The sequence below is a fragment of the Eutrema salsugineum genome, unplaced genomic scaffold, assembly GCF_000478725.1.
Source record: "Eutrema salsugineum unplaced genomic scaffold, Eutsalg1_0 scaffold_1, whole genome shotgun sequence".
Classification (NCBI taxonomy): Eukaryota; Viridiplantae; Streptophyta; class Magnoliopsida; order Brassicales; family Brassicaceae; genus Eutrema; species Eutrema salsugineum.
This window is the reverse complement of record NW_006256909.1, coordinates 21230175-21241566: the sequence shown is the minus strand read 5'-3', so window position 1 is coordinate 21241566 and position 11392 is coordinate 21230175. Positions and strand designations below refer to the sequence as shown.

At 41.6% G+C, this 11392-nt stretch overlaps 1 protein-coding gene and 1 non-coding gene across 2 annotated transcripts; one reads left to right on the top strand and one right to left on the bottom strand.

The window, feature by feature from the left end:
* Nucleotides 1-5379: 5379 nt before the first annotated feature.
* On the bottom strand, nt 5380-5487 carry LOC112082572. Its single transcript, XR_002897239.1, has one exon. It is a non-coding gene; the product is annotated as a small nucleolar RNA R71 (small nucleolar RNA).
* A 1277-nt stretch (nt 5488-6764) lies between these two features.
* On the top strand, nt 6765-10865 carry LOC112082164. The gene is made up of 5 exons (XM_024149263.1): nt 6765-6793; nt 6894-8514; nt 8602-9227; nt 9315-9602; nt 10502-10865. Exons 1-5 carry the CDS (start codon nt 6765-6767, stop codon nt 10863-10865), a joined length of 2928 nt encoding a protein of 975 aa, XP_024005031.1.
* The last annotated feature ends 527 nt before the right edge of the window (nt 10866-11392 follow it).

Here is an 11392-nt window from a genome sequence, read left to right as displayed (position 1 = left end):
ATGCCGAGGGGCTTACGGCATATGATTGGCATCTTGGTTCGGAGCTTTGAGTGCGGACTCGACATCGAACTGGGTCATCTGCTGAACTTGTTGGAGATCAGAAGGGCTCCAAGACTAGTAGATTTTGTATCTCCAATAAGTGTAACCGCCGGATTATAGGTGGTTTTCCGAGCAAAGATAAGTTTTGGACCGCTTTTTCTACGTTCTGGTGAACGAGGCATCAGTGGGCAAGGACTTCGTCCGTAAAACCAAGACTGCCTGGGGACTACTTGGTAGCAGATCCGAAACCTTGCCTCGGCTGGGAGCTCTTATGGTGCGATTACTTCCTACTAACCTGGTCGTTTTTGTGTTTTTTTTGCTGTTCGGAGCATCCTCCCTTCTGTTCCTGACGACCTATTCACTGTTTGAGATACTCTCGCGACTCGGAGAGTTAATTGGAGGAAACACTTCACGTTTGAGAGAGTGGAGAGAGCTCGAGCCATTTTTTCTGGGGTGTCTATTAGTTCTTCGTTGTCGAATTCTTCAAGAGACACGAGAGAGAAAGGAATATGCCAAAAACCAAAGAGGCTGCCAGACGAACCGCCCAAGCGGCTCATGTAGAGACCGAGGCGGTTACTCGAAAAGATCCGCCGAGCCTTGAGGGGGATGACGCAACCCGAGCCGCGGAAGCAAATGTCACCGAGGCGATTACGAAGGAGGAAGCGCCTGAGGTTGAATCGGGGGAGATCGTCCCCGAGGCATCCAAGGAGGACTCCGCAGCTCGGAGCAAGACGCCGTCAAACTCGGCTATTCTGGCCCTCCCAAAGTCATCCCCCCAGCTTCAAATCTGCTGAAGCATGATGCCGGTCGAAAACAATCAGCTAGTGAGAAGGGAAAAAGGGTGGCCGTTCAGAAAGACGAGCCGTCCAAGAAGAAACGCAAGACAGCGTCCGGCAAGCCTACGTCGCGCAATTTGGTCGTTGACGACCTGGCTGCTTCTGCAGTGATATATTCGCGTGTTAACAATGCCAACACGCGGCTCCCACCTCCCGAGCAGCTGAGGAGATGGAAATCTTATGGCGCGATGGCGCAGCACGGCATTGAGGTTTCTTTCGTCTGTTATCTCTTTCCCTTCTTACTTCAAATTCTGGATAAGTGTTTAACACATATCCTCCTTTGCAGTTTGTAGCAGCTATCAACGAGCTGATGGCCGATTATGAGTCGGATTTTATCAAGGTCTAGCGTTGTCTGGAAGAGGCTCAGAATGAGGCTGCGATGGCTAAAGGAAAGTTGGACGAGGCGATGATCAGAGTCAAGAGGCTAGAGGAGGAAAAGATAGTCATTCGCGCTGACGTTGATAAGGTGTCGTTCACAGTTACTCACCTCAAGGAGGCCAGGAGAGCCAAGAGTGCCAAGGTGGCACTATTAAAGAGGCGTATCTAGGCCAAAGATGCCTTGTTCGATGCCAAAGTTAAGCGGGCTAAGAAGGAGGCGAGGCGCGAGTTGACAGCCAAATTTCTGGAGCGCCTTGCCTAGGTGGAGGAAGGTCTCGCCAAGCTTGAGAAGGCCAAGAGTGACGAGAACAAGCTAGGGCAGATCAAGAGCAACCTTGCTATGATCGACGAGCTTCGGAAACCTGACGGCTCAACTTTAGACGCCGAAGAGGCAAAGTTAAAGAGTTGGGAGAGCGAATACGTTGATGACGAGGCGTATGACCATATCGCATCCGAGATCCGAGGTGAATTGGTCTTTTTGCCTGTGTCGCCTGATTCTGTGGACACATGTCTGGGCAACGAGCCGATCGAGGAGACAGCGGCTAATCTGGGTGTCCGGGATCCAACCGGGTCATACGAAGGTACCCCAGCTCTTTCGAACCCCCTTGCCGAGTGAGAGACGCGTTCTGCAGCTTGACCCTTGCTACTCTTTCTCGCTTTCGGAATGTGTACTTTTCTTTTAAATTCTCCTTATCACGCTAAGTGCCTGGAAGGCTTTATCCATCTTACGTACTCATATTAGTTTTGTGATTGATGCCTGGATGGCTTTATCCATTTGATTCTTGAACTGAAGCTTATATGATAATGATTTTGGGTGTCTTTTTTTTTTTATAACTGCTGGTTTTGACTTAATATTTTTCCGAGAATCATTGTTCCAAACTGTTTTTGTGGAAAGTTCTTGTCAAACCTGGATGTTTTTACGTAGTTTGTCGAGCCGAGCCATAGATGATTTTGTTCCTTTCCTGGCCGAGCTGTTCTGAAAAATTGATAGAGTGTCTCGAATAAAAACAGGCTGTTTTGATACTTTAGGTATCGAGTGGACCCTTTTTAAGTTATAAAATGTCTAAGGAGTACCTGATAACACCGTATTTTGACCTCTTTTATGGATCACAATTATGTCTTATGCAGGTGTTTTAACTCTGTTTTTAATGGTTTTTAAAGTGTTTTCAATGTTTTAGAGTTTCAAAAGACTTTACAGGAAACTTGGGCAAAAGATATGCAATTTGGAACAAATAAGCAATTTTAGATAAATGCAGATCGTCAGAAGTATGATAAGGGATGAAGACCTTCTCACCGTCTGAGACAACATAGAGGATCCAACCAGCTTTCTAATGCACTTGGTTTGGAGACAATCCAACGGTTAGATCTTCAGATACTCCCGATGCAAGAATGACAGAAAATGCAGTTCCGGAAGAGAACATTAGCCGGGGCCGCGGCAACACCTATTTTCCCACGGGTAGAACCACCACGACCGCGGAAATTGGTCGTTCACTTTCCTGACGACTTAATTAAAGCCCAGATCAATTATTTTCGTTATTTTTGAAGCCCTAAGTGTCCAAGACCACTCCAGAAGATATAAATACCCCCTTTAGGTCATTCTAAAGGGTGTGTTTTTTTCTGTACTCAAATTTTCGTGTGTGATTCAAAGCCCTAATGATACGATCCAAGGGGATCTACTCTCAAGAATAAAGGCTACAGGTGTGATGATGGTTTGATGATGTCGTGATAGAACTATGGAGATCGGATCGATGAAGGGAGATGGTGGTGTGATGCGGCGGATCGAGTGAGATGAGAGGGTGGACGTGGTGTGTTGATCGATTGATGGTGTGGTGCTGATAAGATGATATCGATGTAATGGAGAGATAGAAGAATCTCTTGTAAACAAATTAGTTTTTAAGAGATTCGAATTTCAGAGTTTTTAGTTCTCAGAAATCAAAGAGAGAAGAACATGTTAAAAGTTTGTTCAAAATTCTTCACTGAATATGACTTAGGCGATTTTCTCTTTTTATTAACTAAGAGAGAAAATCGCAGCCCTAATAACAAAACTACATGGAGTTTGAAATAAAAACAACAAGAAGTTTAATTTAATAATAAAACAGCGAGGCGTCCCTTCTAAATCCTAAGTGGTGCGCCTAAAACAACTAGTGCACAAGTCATTGTGACTTTGCACATTATTACCCATTAGTAACAACTTCTAAGGAACTCGACGTAGCAATAATTTCTGCCTCGTTAAAAACCTTGGAGAAGAACCTCCTTGCCTTCCAAAATCCTCACTAAGGAAAAGAGTACAGAATCATCACCTAAGTTACCTATTCATTGTTACTGGGTTCTTCATTCTTCAAGATAGAGATGTTGAAGATGTGAACTCCAGCCTCCAGTTGATCGATGTCCTCTGCGACAATGAGTGTGTGAGCCTCCTTAGCCATCTCTCTAGCTCTGGAACGAGTGATCCTGCCAGCTACCTCTGGTTCCTCCTCCTCTGAGCTTGTCACGATCATATCACCTAAGAGGGAGGCCACCGTTTTAAGGAGAAGGAGCCGCCGCTGGAGGAAGACATCGCGCCTCCATCTGCTTCTCCGTTCTTCGTTTTTCTTCCTTCTTTTCTTTAATTTCCTGCACTTTCAATACTCTATGATGCTTTGTTACAATATGTTTGAGTAGTTACCCAGTTGGGTTTAAAGGGATTTTTCAAAGGGGATTTCATGTGTCTTTGTTTATGAATCGATAGATTTAGGATTTATAATCTTCTAGATGTTCTTCGTTTGCCTTTAATCTTACTGCGTGATTCTCTGCTGGCCTCTTAGAAGCCGATCTGATATGATATGTTGCGAAAGCTTTCATTGATTGTCTGAACTTGGGTGAAACGAGCAATAATTCTTAGGAGTGGAAACCTACCTGTAGTTGAGTTGTGAATGTTGATGAGTCTTGTTCTGCTATTGCATCTTCTCCCTTCCAGGATCAGAGTGGAAACCTACTGATCAGCATTGCAAGAGATAGTTGTTTAGTGCTGCGAAAGTAGGCTATTCATACTTCCGTGCCTCGAGTTCTAGAACATACGTAGTTGATTACCTTTATCACTTTTTTAAAATCGACATAGCCTAGTCCATGAACCCCTGCGAATTCCCCTTGAGCCCCAACGTTTGCTTCCATTGTTTACAGCCTTGCTTTTCAATCACTATTTACTTGCTTCCATTCGCCTTTGTTAATCGCTTTTTTATTTGCTTTACTTGCTTTCGTTCTTAATTGATTTTGCTTTCTTTGCTTTCTAGTTTAGATTCAGTGACAACCAAAACCCAAAAAACCAAAACCCAAACCTGTTTAGTTCTAATCTGATTTAAGCATTGCCGTGAATTCGTACTGAAACAACTAAGTCTCTGTGGATCAATACCCTAAGTACTACAGCGCACATCTGTGCCCTTGCAGACATTTAGGGGTTATAAATTTAAAACCTGAAGCTTAGTAGAAAGAACCAATACCCCGTTTACAAACCGCATCAAGTTTTTGGTGCCGTTGCCGGGGACTTTGATTTGTTTCGTTGCGAATCACAGCTTAAATCTATTAGAACACTTGTTTACTTTTACTTTTTCTTTTGAATTTTTCAGGTTTCTCTGAAATGAGAGACCGGGAACATGTTCCCAGAACTCTTGGTGATCCACCATATCGTGTGGATGGTGATCCAAGCGACGATGACCTGACTGATGATGAGTTTGAAGAACCGATTTATGATGACAATGAGCTAATCGGATCGGCAAAACGTGAAGATTGTGATGAACTGATTGGAAGTTTCGATTCACTCGAGAAATTCTTGGGAGATCGAAGAGCTATTCAACCAGCCTTACCAGAGGATGACAAAACCGAAATTAAGGTACCCTATATCCATTTAGTTCAACAAAATCAATTCCATGGTTACAATTCCGAACACCCGATTGACCATATCGAGACGTTTGAAGAATTATGTGCAACCATTACAGCAAATGGGGATTACCACAAGTGAAGTCTTTTCCCATTCTCTTTGAGAGACAATGCCAGCAAATGGCTAAAATCTTTGCCACCTGTTTCACTAAAAACGTGGGCAGCCTGTAGAACTGCTTTCCTAAATCGTTTTTTATACTAGAAATCGTTCAAATGTCTTAAGAAACAAGATAAGAACTTATAAACAAAAAGAAGATGAAGATCTTTTAGATACTTGGGAAAGATTTAGGGAATACTAAAGAAATTTTCCACACCATGGATATACAGAAGAATACCTGCTGGGTATCTTCTATCGCGGTATAACTCCAGAGTTACGACACTCTTTCGAGACAGCAAGAAATAGAGACTTCTCAACTAGATCTGTAGAAGATGCTCACGTTTTCATAAAAAATTTCGCAAACAGCATCCGAAATCAAAAAACCTTTGGTAATTCTGCAATTCCTGAGAAGAAAGAAGAGATTTCGGAAGTTATAAAGTGTCTCCATCACATAATGAGTCATCTTGGATTACAACAACCAAATAAGGTACACAATACGTGTAACTTTGACGGCTGGGACAACCCAATGGATTCTTATGATCAAGAGATGATGAACACTGCAGAAGTCTACCAAATCCAAGATTTTTCATTCGTTTCTGATCACCGCGGGTCCATTCATCCGGACCGCGACTAACCAATCTTTCACCCACTACAAGAATATAGGCTATTAATAGCATTACAAGATAGCGTTTTTGTTCATTATGCTATTATTAGTATACCCACATCTTTAATATAGCGTTTGGATATTTGAAGACGCTATGATATATTATTAAATTGAAAAACTAAAATTGTCGTGGGTTTTATAATGTTGAATGTTCTCTCTAATAGTAGATAATTTTTGAAAACGTTATAATATGTTTAGGCGGACAAATTTTTCTAAAGACCCGCGACACTTAGAAAATTTAGCCTCCACAAATTTTTTTGGCTCTCTAATATCGTAAAATCCCCAAATTTCAGATCTAAAGAACTTCATCACCATTTTCAGTGTTCTTACCCTAATTCGACACTCTCCCAGACTAAACATCTCCATTCGTACTTCCTATAACTCTAAATCAAAATTTTTCATTCTCCATTTGTACTTCCTATAACTCTAAATCAAAATTTTTCATTCTCCATTTATTTCTCATTGTACCCAGAATCTCTATATCGAAGAGTCTTATTTGCTCGATTTCTGAGCATACCAAAAAACCCTTTCCAAACCCGCGACTGTGAAATCCCCGACTCTCCGGATTCGTTCCTAAACAAATCTTCTGAGGATCTCATTTAGCAAAGGTGAAATCGAGTTCCCTTTTAAGTTTTCTTTTATGTTGCCTGTCTTCTTGCATTTTGAACTCAGCTTCGCATGTCGATATGCAGGAAGATTTCGTTAGGCGAGGAAGAACAAACAAAATCAGGTATCCCAAATCTATTTGATTTCTGACAAGATTATAGTGTCGTTCTCGCCTAAACCTTACTGTAGTTGGGTTTTTTATATACACAATTTGGTCGGAGCTGTTGTAAACATGGATAAAGCTTGGGTTTGGTTGCCAAGGTATTAATTCGACTACTTTCACACATTTTTCTTGATTTCATTTTCCGTATAGGGTTTAGATCATTGTATTTCCTAATTCATTTATATTTCAATTTGATAGGAATAGCCTTGAATATGAGGTAGGAGCAACTAAGTTTCTCACTGATTCAGCAAAAAGATTAGGTTATCCATCGGAGATATTCTGTCCTTGCGTTGATTGCCGAAATGTTTGCCACCAATCAACTCAGACTGTGTTGGAGCATCTAGTGATACGAGGGATGGATCAGAAGTACAAGAGAAGTCAATGTTGGAGCAATCACGGGGATAAAAGGAATGAGAAGATGATTGATGTTGATGCGTCTGAGTATGAGGCGTATGATCTGATTAGGACTGCTTTTATGGCAAGTGAAAGCAAGAAACCATCTCAGCAGCAGAATGTAGATCAGTTTGAAGATACTGACGCAGATACTGAGTTCAAGAAGAAGTTAGAGGATGCAGAAACTCCCTTGTACTCGACGTGTATGAACTATACCAAAGTTCAAGCAATCATGGGACTATACCGAATAAAAGTCAAGAGTGGGATGTCAGAGAACTACTTTGACCAGCTTCTGATGCTAGTTCACGAGATGTTGCCACTCGACAATGTTCTACCTAAGTCTACTGATGAGATGAAGAAATTTTTGAAGATGTTTGGGTTCGGCTATAATGTGATTCACGCCTGCAAGAATGACTGCATTCTTTATCGGAATCAGTATGAGGAGTTGGTGAGCTGTCCAAGATGTAGTGAATCAAGGTGGGAAAAGGATAAACACACAGGTGGGGACAAGCAAGGGATTCCTGCGAAAGTGCTTAGATATTTTCCGATTAAAGAAAGACTTAGGAGGATGTTTAGATCAAAACGGGTAGCTGAGGCTTTGTGTTGGCACTACAGTAATGGTAGTGAAGATGGTACTATGCGGCATCCAGTTGACTCCTTGACTTGGTTTCAGGTCAACGAGAAATGGCCGGAGTTTGCTGCTGATGCTAGAAACCTTAGACTAGGGATTTCTACAGATGGCATGAATCCCTTTTCGATCCAGAATACAAAGTATAGCACATGGCTGGTGCTCTTGGTCAACTACAACATGGCACCAACTGAGTGTATGAGAGCAGAGAATATCATGCTGACACTGTTGATCCCTGGACCAACCGCACCTAGCAACAACATTGACGTCTACTTACAGCCGCTGATAGATGATTTGAAAGACTTGTGGATTCAAGATTTAGAAGTTTATGATACCTTTAAGAAGGAGAGTTTCACTCTTAGTGCCATGTTGCTGTGGAGCCTCAGCGACTATCCTGCGTTAGGGACATTAGCTGGATGTAAGGTCAAGGGGAAACAAGCTTGTAATGTATGTGGAAAGGATACACCATACAGGTGGTTAAAGTTCAGTCGGAAGCATGTATATATGGGCAACAGGAAGCGACTAAGGCCTGGTCATCCATACCGACGTAGAAAGGGGTGGTTCGACAATATCATAGAATCTGGGTCTGCGAAAAGAATTCAGAGTGGAACAGACATATTTGAGAGCCTAAAGGATTTTAGGAATGATTTTGGAAGACCTTTGGATAAGAAGAAAGGTAAGAGAAATAGAAACGATGTCGACGAAGATGATGTGATATCAACAGAAGAATATGAAGACGACAATGACCTATGGAGATGGAAAAAAAGGTCTATATTTTTTTATTTACCGTACTGGAAGGTTAGTACTCTTTATAATCATTTTTGTTGTTGGTAGCTTAAGATGCTTAATTATATTTCTGAAAGTTGTTTATACTATATGTGGCAGGATCTGCCTGTGCGGCACAACATTGACGTCATGCATGTCGAGAAGAATGTCTCTGATGCATTACTCGCAATTCTGATGCATAGCCAAAAATCTAAGGATGGGTTGAAAGCAAGAAAAGATTTAGAAGACATTGGTATTCGTCGCAACCTACATACTCAGGTACGTGGGAAAAGAACTTACTTACCTCCAGCTGCATATTGGCTTTCTAAGGAAGAAAAACGGATATTCTGCAAAAGGCTATCTAAATTCAGAGGGCCAGATGGATATTGTGCAAACATTGCTAATTGTGTTTCTGTTGATCCGCCTATTATTGGTGCTATGAAGTCACATGACCATCATATATTAATGCAAAATTTGTTTCATGTTGCATTAAGAGGTTTACTGCCAAATGGTCCTCGGGTTGCAGTGACTCGGCTATGCAATTTCTTCAGTAGACTGTGCCAACGTGTTATAGATCCAGAGAAATTACTAGCATTAGAATCAGAGGTTGTGGAAACTATGTGCCAGATGGAGAGATTCTTTCCGCCTTCACTTTTTGACATCATGTTTCATCTACCAATACATCTTGCAAGAGAAGCACGCTTGGGTGGGCCGGTACACTTCAGATGGATGTACCCATTTGAAAGGTATCTCTTTTTCCAGTTATATACTTCATTATAATTCTATACCAATACGTACCTATTACTTGTAATCTTTTTATCATTGATATGTAGGTATATGAAGACACTAAAGGGATATGTCAAGAATTTTGCTAGGCCAGAAGCGTGTATGGCTGAGGGATATTTGGCTGGTGAATGTATTGCATTTTGTATGGAGTTTCTACAGAAGTCTGTACCAGTTCAAGAAGCTATTAATCGTAATGAAGATATTGAGGCAGATCAAACTGTTCTCGAAGGCCGGCCACTGCTAAAAGCTACAGAAGTTACACTTTCAGATAAAGATCGAGACATAGCTCATCGATATATTCTCATGAATACAGCAGTTATGGATCCATATGTTCAGTAAGTGCATTTTTTTTTTTACAGTTAGTATTATAGTGTATGAGAAACTAACTTCGATGTATTCAGATTGCATTTGGAAGAACTAGAAACTAAAGATGCAAGATGCGCCAAAAAACGAAACATTACTGTGGAAATATCATAACGAAAGATTCTCCCAGTGGATCAAACAAAAGGTTAGATCGTTTATAAATTTTTTTAATACTTAACTAGCAGACTCGTTTATACATAAACAAATTGTCTAATGTCTTTTGGTAGATACCTACGAACTCGAAGGACCATTCAACTAGGCTGAGATGGCTTGCTTTTGGACCCAGACACGTTGCCCAAACCTTCAAGGGTTTCATTATAAATGGCCATCGATTTCATACTGAAGATGTTAAGCGGAAGACACAAAACAGTGGAGTAACCTACGAAGCATTTTCGATGTGTAGAGCTACTGCTAAAGATACGAGACAGATGACTGACATAGTAGCATGAGTGATAAAGGAGATCATATTGCTTGACTATCACATGTTCCAGGTTCCACTATTTAAGTGCATTTGGGCAAACAAAGGTAATGGGGTAAAGGAGGATGCAGGGTTTACGCTGGTTAATCTCCATGTAAACCAAACATCATTCTCGAATGATCCTTTCATTTTGCCGTCCCAAGCTAAACAAGTGTTCTACTCTAGGGAAGATGACTCTTCCCCTTGGTATGTTGTGATGAGGGCTCCTCCAAGAGGATACCATGAGTTAGAGACTGAAGAAGAGTTCATTTCTGCACACTCAGCAGGCCAAACATTAGAAGATTTAGGCGACCAATCTTCTGATGATGAGAGTTTTTGTGTTAGGAATGACTGTGAAGGCGTGCTTGTTGAGGGTTGATATTTCCGTTTTAACTGAATAGTGTGGTTGTGCAGGTACTTGATTAAGATGAATCGTGGAGCCATCGAAGTCCGTCGCAGTAAGCGTCAGCAAGGTCTCGACGTGATTTCTCACGAGTCGTTGAGTGCAAAGAAAAACCGAAAACAAGCCCCTGTCGATAATGACGAAATTCCATGCGAGAATGAGGGAGCAAAGAGTGATGAGTACTTTTCAGAAGACGATGGGAATGGCATTGCTGAGGAGGACCAACAGAGTAAAGAGCCATCACGAATGGAGGAGGATAATGTAGCTGACGAAGAAGTTGAGCAACAGTTACCCGATACTGAAGAAGAAACTACCCAGCCTCCAGCGAAAGGAGCTTCCAACATGTCAGACGAGGTTCAGACACAACAGCCATAGACTAAAAGGAGGAATACCAGAGGTCCAACTAAAATGCGCAAGGTGGCAAAAAATCCCGAGGACAAAGTAGATGTGGAGTTTACATCTATAGGTGAGCATGTCGGTAGTGGATCAGTAACTCTTTCTTCGTTTCTTGGTCCTCTTGTGAGAGAGCATGTGCCAGTAACTCTAGATGACTGGAGACATCTTGATGAGAGTGTGAAAGACACAATGTGGGAGGAAATTCAGGTTCGATTATTTATGGTATAAGTGAATACAAATACATGTATGTGGAAAATGGTCTTTTAATGATTCACTTTGACTTGTTTGGCAGGGGAGGTTCAATTTGAAAGAGGACTGGCAAAAAGAATCTGTATTTAGGCAGATGGGTTGTCTATGGAGGGCTTCTAAATCTAGGCTTGTTTCCCAGGTTCGAGCAACAAAGAGCAAGGCAGAACTACAGAAATTAAAACCAAGCAACATCCACTCTGCATCCGCTTGGAACACTTGGGTGAAAAGCAAGATCAGTTCAGCTTTTAAGGTTTGTA

Bases quoted from the DNA above. Each gene is read 5' to 3' on its own strand.
- LOC112082164 (XM_024149263.1), top strand. From the start codon at position 6,765: ATGGATAAAGCTTGGGTTTGGTTGCCAAG. The intron at 8,515-8,601 runs GTTAGTACTCTT...TATATGTGGCAG, and splicing joins TTTATTTACCGTACTGGAAG to GATCTGCCTGTGCGGCACAA. The intron at 9,603-10,501 runs GTAAGTGCATTT...GTGGTTGTGCAG, and splicing joins GTTATGGATCCATATGTTCA to GTACTTGATTAAGATGAATC.